Genomic DNA, 21,046 nt, shown 5'->3' with positions numbered 1-21,046 from the left:
GCCTAGGGTTGAGTTCCCATAATTCAAGTGTGTCAACTTACACAACCTGATAAATAAAAAATCTAGATTCACCCAAATACAACAATAAAAGGATTCATACCTAAACCTCCGTTAGTATTGCGGCTGTCTTCGTTTGCATTTACACAAGATAAGCATGCCAAAAACTTCCATTGAATCAGCTCATTTAGCCTATGTATTTGGAAATTCTGTACCCAGCAGAGGAATGGGCAAAGGGTTCCCCTACCAACCCAGACAGGTGAGAGAGACGCACTCACCTGCCCGATGATACTTGCTGGCTCTCAGGACCAGGCCGGGCACGGGGCCCTCACTGAACAGCACAGAACCATCTTCCAACACCTCCTGCACCTCCAGGTCAAGGGCCATCCCTGGGGTCATCTCAGCCAAAGTCTGGATCAACACAGAGTCTGACAGAAACCCAAAGGAAACAGGGATTAACAAGATGAAACAACACTCACCATTCTTTTCCCTTTGGAAATATGCTGCCATACGGAGGACATTTCCAACACTCTGCATTGGAAACGCTGTGAAGGTAAAACCACTCTTGGTGAAAATGTCTGATGTCCATGAACACTCCCATCACAGGCAGAGACCTATGCCCCCTGCGAATCCCTCTTGGCCATAATCCACGGAAATAGCCAATCAATGTCAGGAACACATGCTTTGTCTTGGCTTTGGAATTTTCATCCTTTCTGTTTGGAAGCTACCCTTTCAAGCTTCTCATTCCCAAATCCCATCAGGGTTCCAACAATTCTACACAACTTCAACATTTAGGAGGATCAGACTAAGACCACCACAAAGTCCTCCAGCAGGCCCTGGTTCCATTTTATCAGTCACCACACGTGATGGATAAAGGAACAAAAAGTGAAGGGGTGAATGGACTCACACAAATGCAAACCCGAGGCCACAGAACTCAGGGGAATCTGGATTCTGGACTGGGAGGGAGCATAGCAACTCCTGGGCTAACAGTGATGATCTTTTATTGGAATCTGGGTGGCAGTTAAACAGGGGTGTTCACTTTATAAACATTTATTGAGCAGTACCCTAACAGATTTGTGCCCTTTTCAGAGGTCCTACTCCCATTTTTAAAAGTTTAGCCTTGTTTTTTTAAATATCGGGGGAGCCAAACAACTCATTGGAACAGACAGGCCTAATGGAGGCTGCACACGCTCCACCCTGGCCCTCATCGTCTGCCCTATTGCCCCCACCTCGGTTGCTCATGAGGCTCCGGACGCCCTGCCGCTCCTCCAGGCACTGGCTCAGGAGGAGGAGGCTGGTTGTGGCCAGGTCCCCCAGGGTGCAGTCCGACAGCCGCAGCGACAGCAGCATCCGCTGCTTCTCCTCGTCCACATTGGTCACCTTTGCAACCACTGTCTGCCCCTCGACAAAGTGGTCACTTGTGGAGGTCACAAACTTGTCACTCAAGATCTAAAGGGAAGAATCATGCACAAAATGAAGAAAGGAAAGGAAGCCTCTATTAGAACAACCCCCTTAAAACACCCAGAAAGAAATGTGTGAGGCAGTAGGTGTACCCCAACAAAGTACCTCCAGTTCTGAGTACAGCTGTATTCCCCTTCCATAAATACACAGGAGGCGCCCTGGCTGCCAACCCAGCCTTCTAAGGCCACCCAGCTAAGAAGGCCCAGAGCAACTCTCTGCCCCTCACTATGCATGCTTCTGGGGCCCTCCCCTCTGCTCCCATCTTTAAAATTGTTTTGGCAGGAGATACAAATGAGACCTGCCCAGGCAAGACATGAGGGAAACACACTGAGGAAAGGGACGAGAGATTTATGAACAGTCTGTGGCAGAAATGAGTGATGAGCCCTTTGCTCTCCACCATCTTACACGGGCTTTGATAAGACTCCCTCGCCCTCTGATCTCAGTGTATGCAGTAGCCTAAGTGATCCTGTGGGATCTCTAGGATCCTCTTCAGTTGCAAAAGATGGCCATCCAATGACCTTCCCAATGCCATAGCATGAAGTGGAAAGTTACGCCTTCCTCCAGGACACAGCCCTGAGCCAGGACACACAACGGGCAAGAGGATTGCAGATGGAATCTCAGCTCCACTCCTTCTCACCCAGCACCTTTATGTGATGCCCCTGAGAGTGTTTCAAGAGAATATAGAGTATCCTGCTCTTCCCCACCAGCCCTCCGGGTCTGTGACCCTGTTGTCTCCCCTCAAAGGCCCTTGTGCAGGAATCTGAACTTACAGCTTTGGGGGCCAGTCCACTAAGACCTGAGGGGAACTGGACGAACACACCGTAGTCCTTGATGTTCTTCACAAAACCAATAAGCAGCATTCCGGGATGGATTTCTGAGAAGCTCTTGGGATTCTGGCCACCCTCTACTGCGGAGACCAAGGCTGGCTTCCTGCAAAGGAGCTAGTGGACTTCATCAAGGAATGTTCCAAAAAGGGCAGACGCACTGTCTACCTCTCCCGTCTCCTTTCTCCACTCTACCACAGTGATTCTCTGAGTGTGCAGATGAACAGCCACCACATCACCTGGAACCTGAGGCAAACCCTTACACACCAGACCTGCTGAATCAGACGGGGTGGGGGCAGGGGGGACAGCAGGCTCTGCTGGACCAAAACCCTCCAGGTGACTCTGACACACACTGCAGTCTGGGGATCACTGTTTCATTCCTTATCAACTTATCTCTAGACACCAGAGGGGACCGGAAGGGAATGGCTCATCCCTGTGGCTTAGCAGCTGGATCAGCCATGACACCACCTCTCTTGCCTCCATCTTATACCAACCAACCCTATTTCACCTTCTCTGTCCATCTTCATTCCGAGGAGATTTCATTTTACATTCTGTGAGAAAGAAGGCAGGGTCTTCCTTCTAAGCTATCACACTAAGACCAAAAGGAATATTCTGAGACCCGTATCTCAGCAGGGGAGAGGGGGAGGGAAGAAAAGAGACAGCGGGTACTTACCAACTGTTCCAGCTCGGGGACAAGCACTAAGCGCCCTGAGAAGGCTGGACGTGCTACTGGGGGTGTCCCGCCGGGCCCGGCATGCCACGCGGCCCCTCCCCAACACCCTGGACTCCCACTCTGCACTGACCACTAGCATCTGCGAGCAGTACCTCGGTCTTGCTCTAATTACCACCAGGGAAACAAGGCAAAGTGCAGGCTTGCCCCGGGTGTGGTTCGATGGATGGGCGTACCTCTCACGGTAGAACCAACTTCTTCCCGTGAGTTTCCAACTAAGAGCAGAGCCTGACCCAGAGGTCCCCTGTGCACCCCCCAGAGGCACAGCACTCCCCCACCTCCACTTCTGGGGCCCCCACAGCCCGGTAAAGGATACAACCCGCTCCTCACTCACGCTCAGACACAGGACCCGGTGCAGGGTGTCGCCTGTCTGGAGCCAGTGATACAACAGTGGGCCGTTGGTGACGTGGTCCGACAGATGGGCCGTGGGGAGGAAGCCGGGAATGTTGTGGGGCAGGACAGCCACCTTCAGCCCGTCTTTGGTCTTCTCTAAAACCTTCACATCCACCAACTACCCGGGGAGGAGAAAGACAAAAATACAGTACTTATCTTGATAAGAGAGCAGCCTGTATGGGGCAGGTGGAGATGAGAGGCATCAAATTCCAGCACCAGGGATGACTGAGAAGTCGAGATCAGAGAAGCAGCTTTCTCCCATTCCTACCCCATGCTCCCCAAGACCCGGCAGGCACGCACACCGCACACACAGCAGGGCCCATCTGCTGCCCACGTCCCTCCTCTCCCAAGTCCCTCCAATGGGTCCCAAGGGAAAGACAGCCTTGCACGCTGGCCCTAGGGCCCACAGAGGAGAAGGGCAGCAGCACACCGAGGACAAGCTGCTCGGCAGCAGCATTTTCCTTTCCTGACCGCTTCCCTGTGCTCTGACACACGCCCAGCACTGTAGGTAGCTCCTCTGAGCTTCCCCTCCAGGGGTTCCAGGACCCAGTGTCAGTGGCACCCTGTTCTCTGCTTCTGTAACTAAACCAATTTGTCTGGAGAAGTCAGGTACCTGCCCAGCGCTAACGGCTTTCTTTTTCTTCTGACTCTGTCCTTCACACTCTTGCTTCGGATCACTCAACAGCCTGAAGGACAAGAGCATCCTCTCCTTGGACGGCTCACAGTTCAGCACCACGACCTTCACCACCTGGTGAGAAACCACACCTGCTCGGCCCTGGAAAGAGGTACCCCCGCACCAGCGCCACACAGGCCTTGGGAGACCCCCAAGACTCTGGATCAGATCAGAAGGCAGTGAAAACAAACGTACTGAGAGTCACACAGAATCCCCCCGAATCAGCCTTCTGGGTGGAAAACAGACATGGATGAATTTGGGGTATAACTCCAAGTTTAAGAAAATTTTTGAGTCTGCTGCAGATTCACTAGATTTAGGACAGTGCCCCCTTGTGGTGACAGTGGCCTCAGACCAACTGCTGATGTGAGGGACTCAGGTGTATTGTGGTGAAGACTAGCACCCTCCAGGTTGAGGGCCTAGGGTCCATTAGCTTTACCAGCTTCCAGTGAGCCCTCTGTTCCATTCCACCTCCACTTAGCTGGCTCAGGCCCATTACCCACATGCTCTCTTCCAGATCCCTTAAAAGGCAGCTCTCCTACTCCTTCAAATCTGTGTTCCCAGGGTCATCGAGGAGAGGAGCCTGTCCAGGGGAAGGGTTACCTGGCCCGTGTAAAAGACACTCTCTGGGTCAGGGACGTACTCGGCACTGAGCTCGTGCCTGGGCACCAGTCCCTGAACGTCATTGTAGAACTTCACGATGCAGCCGTAGTCCTTGACCCGGAGGATAAAGCCGTGTGTCTGCAGACCAGGCTTGGCATCATCATAGCAGGTAATGGCAGGAAGTTTGGACTCAACCAGGGTTTTCTTCAGGGTCATCATGAGCTTCTTGGCTTTAGGGTCACAAAGCAAAACCTAGGGACAGGATACTGGCTGTCACCAAGTCATCCATTATTGAGGGAGCCACTACAAGAGGGAGTGTCTGCCACCCCTTGAGCCCGAGGGCCATGTGCTGTTCTGTGCTTAGTCGCTCAGTCATGTCTGACTCTTTGCAACCTTATGGACTGTAGCCCACCAGGCTCCTCCATCCATGGGGATTCTCCAGGCAAGAATACAGGAATGGATTGCCATGCCCTTCTCCAGGGGATCTTCTCAACCCAAGGATGAAACCCAGGTCTCCTGCATTGCAGGAAGATTCTTATTCTTTACCATTTGAGCCACCAGGGAAGCCCAAGAATACTGCCATCTCTAGGGGAACTTCCTGACTCAGGAATTGAACTGGAGTCTCCTGTTTTGCAGGCAGATTGTTTACCAGCCAAGCTATCTAGGAAGCCCTGACCTGGGCCATGGTCAGTCCCTAAAAACCCACTATCTCCTTCTCTCCGAGAAATATCTCAACTGTAGATCCTCCCTGCTTCTTGCTGGATGATAACCCAGGGAGCATTCATCTCTATTTCAAATGTGTCTCCTCCTGTAAGGGATCCCTGGGCCTAGAGCAACATTCATTACGCCATCACACCTCCAAGGAGGCCTGTGTCGGTTACTCCTACTTGGCCTCCACTCCCTTTCTCTCCTGGACCACTGCATCTTGTCTAACAGAATGAATGACTGAATCTGTTCACCCCCTCAGTCCTCACTATTGCTGTGTGTTCACCCCCTCAATACAGCTGTGTACTAACTATAAACTATGATTGAGAGACCCAACCTCTCATTCCTCAGAAGGTCATCTCCTTGAGGGCAGAGAAATTCCTTTAACTTCCTGACCCCACTGCTGTAAAATTTTATACCAATGGCTAACCAATATCTTTGTTGACCCAATAACGAAATTACATGAAAATAAGAAAACCTAACACTTGAGTTTGCACACACCAGGCCCTAAGCACTGTGTATTATCATATTTACTCTTTACAACTCTGTGCGGCTTCTCTCAGGACCCACATCTATGTTGTAAAACACTCAAGTTTGGACAGCTTTGTTTGGGCTATTTCTGTACCTGACACACCCCCTGATCTTCCTAAACCTTCCAAATCCTACTGATCCTTTCCAGTTCAAGCCCCACCTCTGCCAGAGATCTAGAGAGAAGACATTACTATCATTTAGAGCTCAACTTGAAAAGTGGTTCTGCCATGTATTAGCTGTATGACTCTGGGCAAGACCCTTGACATTCCTAGCCTTTCATTTCGCCACCTGCAAAGAGGAGGAAAACAGTACTTGCTTCTTATGGCCATTTTAAGGATGAAATGAAATGTTATGATGTGCCGAGCTCAGTAACTGGCACAGAATACATGTTACATGGTAGCTGCTATTGATCATCACTGATTCTCAATGATGCTTGCTGCCCCAGCCTACCCTCATCTCCCCGTTCTGAGATGTGACCTCAGCATACAGCCTGCACCAAGCCACGTGGCCTGCACTCTTCAGGAATGGATATTTTAACTCTCAATTATACCATACAATTATCAAAGGCAGGGACCCATTTTTCTCTTCCCAGTGCCAGGCACAGCACTGCAGACATTATGTGGTCACTTTGTGGAAAAAGGCAGAACTTCACCTGCGAAGCACTGCTCTCTTCCTATCTGGCCAACCCCACCAGCAACCCTTCAGGAGGCTCACCCGGCACTTGACCTCATCCCCAACGTGGTATTTCTTCTCCGGATTCTTTATAAGGATGTCAGCCAGGTGCATGGTAGGTACCAGGCCCCTGATCTGCTTGCCCATCTTCACCACCATTCCGTGTGGCTTTATGGTCAGCACTTTGCCCTAAGAATCCAAGGAAAAGATGCCATGATGCCTCAAGAATGTCTTTCCTACAATTCTTAACAACAAAGCATCTCACACCTCTCCTGTTATTCCAGATCTCATAGGGGCCAAGCACGTGCCCCACACTGGGCTGGATGCAGTAAGAGTTTATTTATGAAACTTTCACACCTTTTTGGGTGAGCATCTTTCTGTCTGTCTTACCAGTTCCATCTCCAATGGAGAGGACTATGTCTGCTAAGGAATGAACTCTACATAAAGTGGAGCTGCTCCACTAGGGCTAAGTGGCTAGACAGGAAAGGCAACTGGAACTGACTCCTTACTAATATCCCAGGTGGCTAAATTACCAAAGAACTAACTTTTGACCTGGTCTAACAAACACCATCAATTCCCAAGACTGATGATCTACTGCCTCTGTGTAGTGGCATGGTGCTAGCAAGACTTTACCGTGAAATTAATTTCAAGTCACCCAAGAGAAGGAAAAGAAATCCTAGTTAGCAGGCAGAGGGAAGGAGCAAGCCTTTAAATGTGTTCATCTAAGGACTAATGAGCTGCCAGTTAACCTGTGAACTAAAGACTGTCTGAAGGTGGGAGAGCGTCTAATTATATGCTTGAGGTCTTACCTTAACCAAAGCCCCAGGTTTGATGTCATGATACCAAAGGAACTGAGCTTCAATAATAGACCTAGAACAAACGGCAAATACAAGATTAAATACATTAGGGCAGAGGCTGCCTAAAACTCAGGGCTACCAAAATCACACTGGCAGGAAAAGAAACCCTCACCAAGGACAGGCAACGCCGTGAGCACGCACCACAGCCGCACACCTCCATACCCCACAGGTGAGCGACAGACTTACGTCCGCAGAGAGAGCAAGGCCAGTTCATCCATTTGGCTGTAGTCGATGATTCTACACTTGTGAGTGTTCCCTGGCTTGAAGGCCTCAGGTTTGAAAGTTTTCTTAGAATTGGAGAGATGGTTGCGCTACAGAGTACCAAGTGATTAAGGACAAGTCAGAGGCAACAGATCTGAGACAACCAGACATTAAATCAGATGTGCAAATGACTCAGAACATTTGTCACCTACCATAAAAACAGCACTCTAATTACCTGTTAAAATAATTGCTCTAACTAAAAAACTATTTTTTTACTACCACAGAGTCTCAATGAAGTTAGAGAAGAGTCTAGATCATGGGTCAATAAATCACAGCTCACAATGAAATGCCTATTTTTGTGAGTAAAAGTTTGCCTGGAACATAGCCATGCCCTTTCATTCACATACTGTCCTTGTTGCTTTCAGGCTACAACAAAGATGAGTAATCAGGACAGAATCCATGTGGTACGTGAGTTTAAAATATTTACTATCTGGCCCTTTAAAACACCTTCGCCAAGCCCTGGTGTAGATCCCAACTCATATTTGTTCCTATCATCAATTTGGTATCAATTAAGGCAAGCCAATTTCAAGGTACTCTAATATAACAAACAGACCTTATTCAAGTCCTTATTAACTGTCTGCCACGTTTAGGGAAATTCAAAAATAGGAAACTAATACTCAGGGATGAAGGAAGCAAAAAGAACCCATGTCCCCGAAGTCCTTCTGGTGATGAGAACCTGATGAAACAAAGAGACTCCTTACCCGAGCATAGGCCAGAGTACCATCCTTCAGCTTAAAGGTGGCCCCGGCACTGCCAAAAAAGCCCTGGACGGGCACGTCATCCAGCACAGCTCCTAGCTGCTGGCACAAGAGCCGGGTGAGTGGGCGCCCGGGCTGCAGGAAGACTGGGCGCAGGCTCAGCCGCACAGCTCTGGTCCGAGGATGCACGCAGAGGACACAGGCCCGTACCTAGACAAGGGACACAGTGAGGATAAGGCACACTGGAGACAAGACACCCAGAGCTGACTTCCAGGGGTTCAGACGCTCCCTGTGCTGACCAAGTTACAGATGGAAGTACTAAAATCAGCGTGTACAATCAAACAGCATGTGGAAAATTCACACAGAACACCGCAGAAGAACTACGTCTGACTGAATCAACGCTTATGCAAAGGCAGGAACGTAGGTATCATGGGTATCAGGGTCCCCTCCACACCATGAGCCTAATAATGCATACGCAACAGGAGCCATGCACTGGCATCACTGTATCCAGAAGCTCATCTGAAACAGCAGAAACAGCCTGCTCTGATCACAAGGTCATAGCATGTAAAATGTCTCAACTCTGTACACAAGTGTGACTTAAGGAGGAAAAAAGTCACTAGAAAGAGATTCACCAAAAAATCAGTAATGTTATCACCAGGTGCTGGGGAAATCTACTTTAAAAAATAAAACAACAGAAACAAAAAACCGACAAGGTCTCTACAGCTTCCATTAGCACGAGTTACCGGTAAAAAATAAATAAATCACTTTGCAATTGTTAATAAAAAACGGGCAGAATATATTGGAATTTTCTTCCCAAATATCCACAACCATTGAATATTTAGATCAGGGAAGAAAAATCTCTTAGATTTAACCACTAACACTTGACTGCATAACCAGATAGCATTTTAACCAGGTGTACCACAGCACTTTCATATTCATATTCATTTCATAGAGCACTTTCATATTTTGAATACAAATGTATATATTAAACATACATTTTGTTCTCCCATGTTAACACTTTCTTAGAAGACTTTAAATTATAAAAGCAAAAGTTTCACTACCAAGAGAGAAAAAGAATCAGAGTCTATGAAACAAAAATTACAAGGTGCTTTCTTCTTCACAGGCTCCTATTCTAATCTCAATCCCCAGAAATAATCACTGCCTATTTCCTATGGTCCTTCTGAGACACCTTTCATCTCCTCGCCACCCCTAACATGCACACACATGAGTCCCAGGACCTGCCATAGCAGCCGTGACACTGGCTGCTACACAAGTGAAATCAAGAAAAGATAAGTGCAACATTTCTTACTTGCTGATTTGAGAAATACGTTCCGGCTTTCTTAGGATCCAGGTGCATGAAGTCAACCAGGCCGCTGAAGAATGAGAGGAATTTAAGTGTAAGGCCAAGTGGAGTCACCTAGAAATAAACAGAACCAACTGTGAAAAAACATCTCTCTGAAAGAATCAGGGATGAGAGAAACTGTTCATACTAAACATTCAAGGCCATATAACTTCCCCCCCTCCCCCCACAACCCTCATCATCTTTCTTCCCATAAAATCAAGGGGCAGCGCAACCCCTGGCACTGGCTCTTCCTATACTCAGTAAGCTCACCCACCCCCACTACATCCCCCAGCCTGAGAGGATTCTCCACTCTCAGGATTTCCCAAAGGGACGGAAGGCACTTTTCACAAAGATCCTTGAGGAACCGCCAGCCTGACAACTTGGACAAGTTGTTGCTAACTTGGTGATGTGCTCAGGTTAACATGGGAAAACCCACATGCGTGCAAGAGGGAGATACCACGAGCAATTCGCCCACCAGAGGCTCGCAAACGAAGTAGGGCGACAAAGCCCTCAAAAGAGCACTGAGGTAGGGAAACTAAGTCAGATCCCCAGGTCCTATAGGGTTCACCCTTCTCCCATCTCCATAGAAAGTGGGAGAGTTATTCTCTTGGAAACTGTATCAGATTCAAAACACAGGAATAGTGCACAAACCATGAAAATGTGAACTAAGAAAAATCCTGAATATCGTATAGATACAGATATGAAGACATCCAGCCCCTTTCTGCCATCCAGCTCTTAGGCAGCCAGGCTTATATCCTCAGATCCTTTCTAGAGAAATCTAACATGCCAGAGAAGATTTCTAACAGTGACACCTGGAGGTTTCTTAAAGACGGTCCGCTACCTCCTGCCCCTGACAGGGAAGTCGGCCAGTCAGCAAGTCCACCCAAGCTCACAGACTGCCCAGCAGTTTTCTAGAGCCTCTCTCATAAGATGGCAGTCAAAACAAAAACTCAACAGAGGATGGGAGGATTCAGTTGAGAGACTCTCCCTAAAGTAGGATGCAAACGCATGCATGTACCAAAACAGAGAGTAAAAAGTAAGAAAATCAGAACTGATTCATTAAGTCCAACATCATACTAATAGTTCCAGAAAAAGAAAACACTTTAAAATATCTGATAAGGGGCATATATCTAGAATATACAAGGAATTGTTTTTTACCATATCAATAAAAAAAAATGAACAAAGGACTTCTGATTCAATATTTCTCCAAAAAATTTATAAATGGCCAATTCGTAACATGAAAAGATGCTCAACATCACTAATCATTAGAGAAATGCGTATCAAAATAACAAAATACCATTTCACACCCACCCCTTCTAGGAGAGCCATAATAAAAAGAAGAATAAGTGTTAATGAGAATATGAAGAGAAACTAGCATGCTTAAATTGCTGGTGAGGATGTAGAACACTGCAGCCACTCTGGCTGTTCCTCAAAAAGTTAAATACAGAGTTACCATATGACCCAGCAAGTCCATTCCTAGAAATGAAAACATGTGTCCCCACAAAAACCTGTACACAAATTTCACAGCAGCATTACTCCTAAGAGCCAAAAGTGGAAACAACTCAAATGTCCACCAACTTCATATGATGGAGTATTATTCAGTCATAAAAATAAAAACCCTCAATGAGCTTTGCTGGTAGACAGCATTCATGTGCGTGCATGTGTGCTAAGTCACTTTGGTCGTGTCCGACTCTTTGCGGCCCCATGGACTGTAGCCCACCAAGCTCCTCTGTCCATGGGACTTCCCAGGCAAGCATACTGGAGTGGGTTGCCATGCCCCCACCCCCCTCCAGGAGATCTTCCTGTCCCAGGGACCAAACCCACATCTCTTAAATCTCCTGCATTGGCAGGCAGGATTTTTAGCACTAGCACCACCTGAGAAGCCCTCACAGCATTCACATGTGTTGTCATAACCTGCTGCCAGAGGAATTAAATGCACACCTGTGACTCCACTAGAAGAGGATTCTCAGAGGCTTATGGCTGGTTTCTTTCAGACTTCACTCCATGGGCCTTTTCTCTTTGCTGATTTTGCTTTGCCTCCTTTCACTGCAGTGGATCACAGCCGTGAGGACCACTACATGGTGAGTCCATGAGTCTCCCTGGGGAATCATCAAACCTGGCAGCAGTCTTGAGAATTTCAAGACACATTAAGTCAAGACTAACCTCCAATGTGCTTTTAGGGGACTTTCCTGGTGGCTCAGATGGTGAAGAATCCACCTGCAATGCAGGAGACCTGGGCTCAATCTCTGGGTCAGGAAGGTCCCCGGGAAAAGAGAGTCGCTACCCACTCCACTATTCTTGCCTGGAGAATTCCACGGACAGAGGAGCCTGGTGGGCTACAGTCCATGAGGTTGCAAAGAGTCGGACACAACTGAGCAACTTAGCATGAATGCTTGTGCTTTTTTGAGGATGTTTCTGGAGAATGTGACACATTAAAACAAGTGAGTAAACCAAAAAAGAGAAATATATGGAATCAAGGAAGTTTCTATCTAATACAGAAGAGTGGGGAAGGATCCAGAATGATAAAGACCAGAAGCCTCTGGACATCAGCTATGGAGCAGCTTTGCAAACCAACCAGACTGGAGCCAGATGACAGTAGAAGGACTCCAGATGGGACGAAAAATAACAAAGATTATTTTAAAGGGTTTGAAAATATAGAAAATAATGAGGGAAAAATAACTACAGGATGTTATGAAGAAACAATGATAGGAAGAGAATTCAGCAAATGAGAGAAACAAAACTGATCATCAACTCCAGGGTTGAGGGAGGAAATGGTTCAAGAAACAAATTATATTACCTAGTTCAGCAAGTAAACAATATTTATGTGGTCATAATAATTTAAATACTGAATAATGATTTAGTCAAAAGTTGGGAGAAGGGAGGAATAAGAGAGCTGAAATTTCATCTACCTTGATAAAGGGTTAAAACTCAGTGCCTCAAAGTGATAAACCATGAGATCTAGCAGAAGAGTATTACTTAGAAATACAGAGGTAAACTTCAAAAGATAAGCTAAAAGAATTAAAGATGGAGGTTCAGTGGGGTGAGAGTTCTTCATCAGAAGCCTTTTAGTATTAATACCATTTAGTCTTTAGATCAGCACTCTCCACAGCACATACGTAACTGAAGTCACATATGTCATTTTCAGTTTCCTAGCAGTCACACTGTAAAAACTACAAAGAAAGAGGTGAGATTTGTTTTAATAGTTTATTTAACCCAATACAAAATATTACATTGGGCAAAATATTATCATTTCAACGTGTGATACTGCCTATATTTCAAGTACTAATGGCCACATGGGACCAGGGGCTACCCTACTGGACAGCAGAATTTTAGACTGTGTGCACATTCTACTTTAATACAAATTATTTTTATTTTAGAAAATAGTAGTAACAATGAATGGCTTACCTTCTGTACCTGCGCTTTGACCACCAGTCCTGGTAGCAAACTATTGAGAGTCCAACTCTGCTCCTCAGTAGCAATGGCAGCAGAAACTTCTGAGTGACCAATAGACAGAGTGACAACTCCTCTACTGCCCTTCACCTCCTCGATGAGGCAGTTCAGGTACTGCCCCACCTTCAGTTTAGCACCTGCAAGAGCAGCCCCCCAAAAGGGAAAAACATCTACTATGAGAAGAATTTTAACTCAAGTGACACCTTAAAGGTCCATGGCCTACTTGTCCAGTTACCATGCAGTACTCCCCATATTCCCAATTCTCAAGAAACCATCTTCAAAAATGGGAGTGAAATGACTCTAACTGATCCAGAATCAACTACCACACAAAAAAATACAAAAACCTCAGCAAGGCAAGAGAGTGCTGGTTCAGAGTCCCTGTTTCAGAATCTTCTACGTGGGAAAAAGTGAAACTGGCCCATCAGATTTTAGTGAGCCTGGCACTCCACTCTTACTGAGACGGTGCCAGTTAAATATAATTCCCACACATACCACCTCACAACCGTGTACTTCTCCTTCTTCTTCCCCTCACCTTTGTTCTTCTGCCGAATGTACTCCTGGGCTTTCTGCAGTGGCAGAAAAGCTCTGGCCCCACTAACACCAATATCCACTAGGTAGCCATGGTCTTCCAGGCTGGACACAGTGCCCGTGAGCAGCTGGAGGAAGAGAAAGCAATCCCAAAAGTTCGAAAGTCAAAGGTCATAGGACACATAACCATATTCACTACCAAACACGCCAAACATGACTGTTCCTACCATTGGTCTCAACAAATCATCCCAGAATCCCAAGCATCCTCCCACTTTTAAATTTAAACCTCAATTGCTCCAGCACAGGAATACAGCCAATATTTGACATTGATATGCAAGCCTTTCATGTCATATACATGAAAGGGGTGCAGCGCTGGCACCCCCAGTGCCAAGAGAACTGAGAATCCAGAACCACCCTTCTAGCTGTCATCATGTCTTCTCTAAGCACCTCCAACACCCCCCTCACTTCACCAAAAAGTCTTGCCAACCTCCTTTACATTTCACTGGAAGCACTGTGGCATTCAAATCTGGCTCTAATAATCACTAGCTATTTGGTCTTTGGTCACTTCAGTCACTTCAGAACCTTTTTCAGTCTATTTTCTCAAATGTACAAGAGTGATACCTATTGGCCTCACAAGGTAGCTATGAAAATGTCTTCAGAGAAAGTGTCTAAAACAACAACTGTCAAACAGCCGCCTCTTGGTACTTGTCGATTTCCTACAACTTACTTACGTTTTGTTCCCCATTCTACTCAATGTTCAGGGCTTGACCCAAACTTCACTGCTTCTAACCAAACGTTCCAAGACCATGTTGATCTTCCTCTTAAGTGAGTACAGTTTATATAAGTGTGTTTTACACCTACTCAACTTGGAGGTGCTGAGCAGGGATTCACATCTCCTGAACCGCCACTGGACTGGGAGATTCAGTAGTGGAGTATCCATTAATATGGTCGACAGACTAATTGCTCTGTCTATCCTGTCTCTTGCTCTCAGACAGCAGCCCCCAAGCTTTCCCCACAAATTTCAGTGGCTTTTGAAAATGACTTCATCTGTGAAGAAGTCTCGGTAAAGAAGGCACTTCAAGAACTTTCTCACCCTTGCTAACATTCCTTGGAGGCATCTTTTTTTTTCCCTACCAGCAAATGTGGGGCTGGCTTTCCCTTTCTCCCATCCAGAATGATGTGACTAGGTTCAAGTCTTCAACTTCCATTAAGTACACAAAGCACCCTGGAGATTTTCCCCCAGGAAAAGACACACCCCCATGTGTAACAGTTAAGCTGAAAGTGAAGGGTAGTCTAGACACCCCCAGAAGGCAGGACACGGAGAAGGCATGTTGCCTGCTCCCCCTCCCTCACCCCAGACACGTACCATGCCAGGTTTCAGGGTCTCAGCACTCAGCACTCTGTTGACATTTTTGGGGTTCAGAGATAGCATGACATTCTTTTTGCTCCCCTTTGTGGTATCCAGACTGCTCACCACACATCTCACCAGCATTCCAGGTGAGAAGAGCTCAGGCAAGCCGACCAGGTCCTGCATAATACAAGTGAGAAAAATCTGATACATACCTTTTCCCTAAACTGAGAATTCACTGCCCAACCCTGATTCTATGGTTTCTCATCCTCAGATTCCCAGAGCCCAAAAGGCGGACGATGAGAGTAACTGCTCACCCACAAAGGCATTGGTTTGTGGCCATGTCAGTCTTGGATTACAGGTAAGGTCTCCAAACATCTCCACACAACAAGCAGATGTAAAATGACTTGTCAAAAGAATCTTCTACAATTACTGGACTTCCTCATTTACTTTCTCATCTTCCGCTTACTCCTCAACTTTCTGCAATCTGTGTTCCACGCCCTCACTCCATACTTGATCTCCCAACAAAATCTCCTATGACCTCCACGTGGCTAGATCCAACAGCCCACTTTGCAGTCCTTCTCTCACATGGCCTTAACAAGGCATTTTTACTCTGGTGCTGCTTCCTTCCTGAAACATTTCCTCCTGGCTTCTGACCTTTCCTTCATTGGTTTTTTCCCTCTACCTCTCTGGTCCCACCTTCTTCTAACAGCAACTTTCCTTTTATTCAGCAACTAAAATACAGTGCTGACTCCTGGTTCAGTCTTTCAGTCTCTTCTCCCTCTGTGTGCTCCCTATAAGCAACTTCTTCCTCCTCCACAGCTTCAACCACCACCTACCTACACAGAGAAATCTCCCTGAGCTCCAGAATCACCTATTTACTGGTCATCTCAATTGTACCTCAAACTCAACACAACCAAAAATCATGATCATCTCTCCCAATCCCGGTACCCTTTCAGGGCTTCTTATCTCAAGATGGCCTGGCCAACTGTTAACCATGCTCAACAGAAATCTAGGACTCATTTCTGACATGTCTCTTGGCCTTGCCACCCATATAGAATCCATCACTAGGCACCGACTTTACCTCCTCAGCCCTCAGTAAATCCATCAGTCTCAAAGCCTGGACTATAACAGCAGCCTTTGAACTAGTCCTAAGCAACTACTCATGCTGCTTTGATTCATTCTGTCTTCTGTCTACATATCACCCACCTCAATAAGAGCATTTCAAGGGCTTCCAATTGATTACAGAAAAACCAATCCTGAACATGGTCTGGTCTCAACCCAGCCCTCTAGCCCTATCTCACACCACTCTCCCTGCTCTCTGTTCTAGTCACACCAGCCGTCTTCTGCTACAAACCGGGTTCCTTCTGCCTGAACTCCCTTCCTTCCTTCTCCAGCCTACCCTCATCCTTCACATTCAGCTCAGGTATCCCTTCCTCAGGCAAGTCTTCTAGGTTCCCTGGCCTAAGTGAAAGTCCCCTTATTTAAAAAATCAAAGAAATTTAAAAATAAATTCTCTAGATAAACTCTCTTGGTATCTTGTACCTTTCCTTCTTAGCACTTAGCAAAGCTGTCATCTTACATCTTATTCCAGTTACAGATTTCATCCAGGTTTCCCTTACCTGCAGGGGTTCTTCTTGCGCCACCTGCTCATTCAGCTTTTCAGTGTAAGCATCACAAATTTCAGTCACTTGCACATACCCTTGGAGGCCGTTGGGGAGACTAATCACCAGTTCCAGTTCATTTACCTCTTTCACACAACCCAAAATCCGCATCCCCTCACACAAGGACTAGAAGAGAAAGAGTGAATTATGTACAACAGGGAAGAGAACAATGAATAGGGAGGTAGGGAGGTGGGGAGGTGGGGTGGGGGTGGGGGAATCTGGCCTCTAGTCCTAACTCTAACATTAAAAAAAGCTACAAGAGAGACATACGTGTATATATTATATACTCGTCATATTTCTGACTGAGCACCATGAAAGGCTGAAATGATACCACTGTGTTCACAGCATGAGGGTGTTGGAGGGCACTCTCACCTTTTCCTTTATTCCAAGCAACCCAAACTCAAATGCCTGGGAGGTAACACGATGCAGAACACAGGCCAGGGGAGACTATGGAAGTCCGGCATGCGTGTGCCAGGTCTAAAGGGCACAAACACTATTCAGCAATGTGTGGCTACAAATATGAGGGAGTGCATACTTGTATTATCAGCACTTTCAAGGTTCTATAAGAAGCCAGAAATCACTTTCTTAATGTAAAATTTTTAAGTTTTCTAATGTTGGCACCAACTTTTTTTTAAGTAGCACACAGGACGAACAAAATACTTCTGCAGGCTGGAAGTATCTTTCCCTTCACTATCTACATCCGTGTGTATCTTTCCCTTCACTATCATTTGGCTTTTTCTTTTTTATAACTAAAGTATCAGAGTTACCTAAAAATTTAAGGGACATAAAAAGACTGCTTCACCTCTCTGAGATAAGTTTCCACATCTGTGAAATGAAAGGGTAGAATCAGAATGACTGTTAAGGGTATTGCCAATTCTAACCTATGAATTTACTAAAACACAATTTCCACGAGAGCATCAGCAGGATGAGGGACTTGGCCGCTAAAAAGAAAAACAACACACGATCTATGATCACAGGCACTGACAAAACTGGAATAGAGACAGAAGATATATATACATGTATATATACGAAAAGAAAGAAGGGAAAAAGGGAAGAGTTTGTTCAAAACCAAACGCTGACAAACCTCCACATTAAGGATTTCAAACTTCTCTCTGACAAATTTGCTGCTTTGTCTGGTTTCAACTTTCAACTTTTTTGCTTTTGCTGGCCCTTTCTGGATCTTTTTCCTTTTGGTAGATTCCTCTTCAGTAGAAATCTAAAGCGGGGGAGGGAGGAGGAGAAGATCCAAAAAAATAAAAAGCAGTTTATCCGGCCTTTCCCTTCAATATCAGTTCATCTGTCACCCTGTCTTGTCACCCTTCTACTCCACCCCACTCCCAACTGTTCTTTAATTCCTGCCTCCTGGCCAGTCTCCCATTCTGACACCAATTCTCCCTGTGACGAAAATCTGAGCTCTCTTCTAAAAGACTCTTCCCTTCTGTGTTCTTCCTCCCTTGACAGGGATGGACACGGGGGTTCCCCATTGGGAGAAGCAATTTGGAACAGTGCATGAAAATAAAAAAGGTGGAGTCACAAAGATCTCCACCATAACAAGCTGTGTGATTTCAGCTAAATTACATAATCTTTCTGGGCCTCAGTTTCCCACCATGGAATGGTGATCTCTGCTTCACAATACAGTTGGAAGGATTACATAAAACAGACCTAATCACACAATTGAATGTTAGTTCTGCTCCCTCTAGCATTTGGAGTACAACCTACTTTAGGTGAAGATTTCAAATTCTAACGCAAATCATGATCATTTTACATAGCCTCATTCAAACCTTATTCAGACTGTTTTCTCTCCATCCTTAATCAACATGGTAAGTTCCTGAGAATGAGAAACAGGGAATTCCCTGGCAGTCCAGTGGTTAGGACTCTGCGCTTTCACTACCAATGGTGCAGATTCGATTCCTGGTCAGAAAACTAAAATCCCACAGGCCTCCCGATGTGGCCAAAAACAGAAAGAAAGAACGGCACTGAAACCTTATACAATAAATGCCACTCATGCTTCAAAAGATATAGCCTTGTGGTGGGATGGACTCTCTAACAAGTTAAATGTGTAAAAGTAGACTTCAACAAGAATCCAATCTGGAAAACCACACATTCTCAGACAAGGCTCATTCTCCATAAGGACACTAGAGAGAAAGTGTTCTGCGAGTCTTCCCAAAAAAGCACCCCACTTACATCAAATAAGTTGTCTTGTTCAACTGATTGCTGGAAAGCTTTCTCTGATTTGTGGGTCTTTCTTGTACCCCCACGGGGGAAGCTTTCTTCCATGGCTGCCATGTTTGAGTGTCCTAAAAACAATGCAAAAAGTTGGTAATACGTACTTCAGTGTCAAGGTTGTGATCGATGGGCAAGAGACAGAGCCTTCTAGCACCAGTGTGCTAGACAGCATTCAGGCCTAAGAAATGGATGGTTTGATGCCAGGCAACAGATAATCCATAATTCATCTTTCCAAAGGTCTTTGCTTCAAAACCACACGTCCACATATTTTTCTCCAGTAAGTTATACTTTCAATGGAGCATCATTAAACAGCTTCAGTTAAGTCACGGATACTCAAATGACTACATAACCCCTTATCTTCAAAGAATGCGCACACTTCTAAGATAAAACAATTCTGCAAATAATCTAAAATACAGATCAGGTTATAAACTATCAACAAGAAGGTAGAAAATAATGAGGCTTCAGCAAAGGAGGAAGGCTTCCTTAAAAAGATGCCTTTGAGCTGCATGTTAAAAGATGAACAGGATTTTGACAGGTGGAACGGGAAAAGCAGAATGAACCTGAGAAAAAGCATGGAGACAGGAAAAGCCAATTATTTTGAGCAGCAATATGTCTGTCAAACTGCTCCTCCTGGCAATGCAGGGGACATCATTTTGATCCCTGGGTCCAAGAAGATTCCACATACCATGAACAACTAAGCCTATGCATTACAGCTACTGAAGCCGCAGCACCCCAGAGCCTGTTCTCCACAACAAGAGGAGCCACGGCAATGAGAAGCCTGTGTACTGCAACCAGAGAAGCCCCTGCTCACCACAACTAGAGAAAGCCTGCAGAAACAAAGACTCAGTGCAGCCAAATAAATAATACATAATTTTAAAAATATTTAAAACTGCTCACAAGCTGCTCATCTTTCTTTGAAGAACTGTTCAACTAGATTACAAGGTGAATAAAGCCTAATAATTGGAATTAAACTTTAAAAGGTTGAGCCCTCTGTGTCAGATCTTTCATTGGGTGTGAGTAAATTAACTTTTACTTGGGCAAGTTAGACCCTTAAGAAAAGGAAAAGACAGAACAGTAACCAAAACAAATATATACTGCAGGCTATAGACTGGACAAGGAGACAGGACTGAAGCTTCGAAGGTAAACCGAGTGCGTGCTAAGCCGCTTTGCTTCTGTCCGATTCTTCGCGACCCTACAGACTGTAGCCCGCTATGCTCCTCGGCTCATGGGATTCTCCAGGCAAGAATACTGGAATGGGTTACCATTTCTTCCTTCGGGGGATTCTTCCCAACCCAGGGATCGAACCTGCCTCTCTTATGTTTCCTGCATTGGCAGGCGGGTTCTTTACCGTTAGCGCCACAAGGAGATAGAACTGAAGGAAGGTACACAACGGGTACCTTAGAGTACAGTACAATAGAGAAATAACGAGAACCAGAACTAGGTTTAAGTGAGAACAGGAGGAGGGGTTGGTTCCGAGAGACGCTTGGAAATAGGAATCTAAAAAGGCTTGAGACTGTGGAAGAGGTGAGGACCTAGAGGGAGCCTAGGAAGGAGTATTTCGTAAAAGAAAAAAAAAAAAGGACAAAGCAATGCGGTCAAGTTTACTAGGAATTTGACCCTTAATCTTACTTCACAAAAGGGGAAACTGAAACTTCAAAGAGTAAAGCGACCCTGCGATAAAGGGATCTGAGCTACTTCCTAGGAACATAACCTGACATTACAGGAACCACGCCAGCAGAGCCGGCTTCAGAGGTGGAATGCGGTGGCCTAACCACTCACCCGGCACTGCGGGTTCATGGCAGGGATCCAAAGCAGCTAGTCCTGGGACAGACCTGGAAGCCACGAAGTTTCCACCCTTGTTGCTTTTGCCCCCACTCACCAGCCCCAGGACACCAGCACTTCTACTTCAGAGGCCGCGCCACTGTAATCACACACGCGGAGACTGGTACACCCGCAGCCTAAGGCTGCTCTTCCGGAAGCGTGGGCGGGCTCAATGCCCTATTTCCGTAACTACACTGGATCCAGTTCAACAGGGAGGGGGAGGAGATGTAGAGACAGGAAACGGAAGGGCGGGGCTTAGACAGGT

The 21,046-nt window shown here is 46.1% G+C and overlaps 1 protein-coding gene across 3 annotated transcripts in view; it reads right to left on the bottom strand.

The window, feature by feature from the left end:
• Window positions 1-20,981, bottom strand: part of PDCD11 (programmed cell death 11) — a 41,170-nt gene extending 20,189 nt beyond the window's left edge. For 2 of the 3 annotated variants that reach the window (XM_061403327.1, XM_061403329.1), the window contains exons 1-18: window positions 20,840-20,981; window positions 18,919-19,031; window positions 17,819-17,950; window positions 16,693-16,860; window positions 15,089-15,250; window positions 13,727-13,850; window positions 13,150-13,331; window positions 9,712-9,819; window positions 8,406-8,612; window positions 7,630-7,754; window positions 7,396-7,456; window positions 6,629-6,775; window positions 4,679-4,930; window positions 4,019-4,153; window positions 3,329-3,523; window positions 2,229-2,399; window positions 1,227-1,446; window positions 276-425 (exon numbers count right to left, since the gene is read on the bottom strand). In XM_061403327.1, the coding sequence (XP_061259311.1) occupies window positions 276-425; window positions 1,227-1,446; window positions 2,229-2,399; window positions 3,329-3,523; window positions 4,019-4,153; window positions 4,679-4,930; window positions 6,629-6,775; window positions 7,396-7,456; window positions 7,630-7,754; window positions 8,406-8,612; window positions 9,712-9,819; window positions 13,150-13,331; window positions 13,727-13,850; window positions 15,089-15,250; window positions 16,693-16,860; window positions 17,819-17,950; window positions 18,919-19,020 (2,641 nt within the window). In that variant the 5' untranslated portion in view covers window positions 19,021-19,031; window positions 20,840-20,981. The other variant, XM_061403328.1, reaches the window with a different exon arrangement.
• Between the last annotated feature and the right edge of the window lie 65 nt (window positions 20,982-21,046).

Source organism: Bos javanicus, chromosome 26 (genome assembly GCF_032452875.1).
Source record: "Bos javanicus breed banteng chromosome 26, ARS-OSU_banteng_1.0, whole genome shotgun sequence".
Taxonomy (NCBI): domain Eukaryota; kingdom Metazoa; phylum Chordata; class Mammalia; order Artiodactyla; family Bovidae; genus Bos; species Bos javanicus.
The sequence above is the reverse complement of the archived record's forward strand: the minus strand, read 5'-3'. Positions and strand labels throughout refer to the sequence as shown.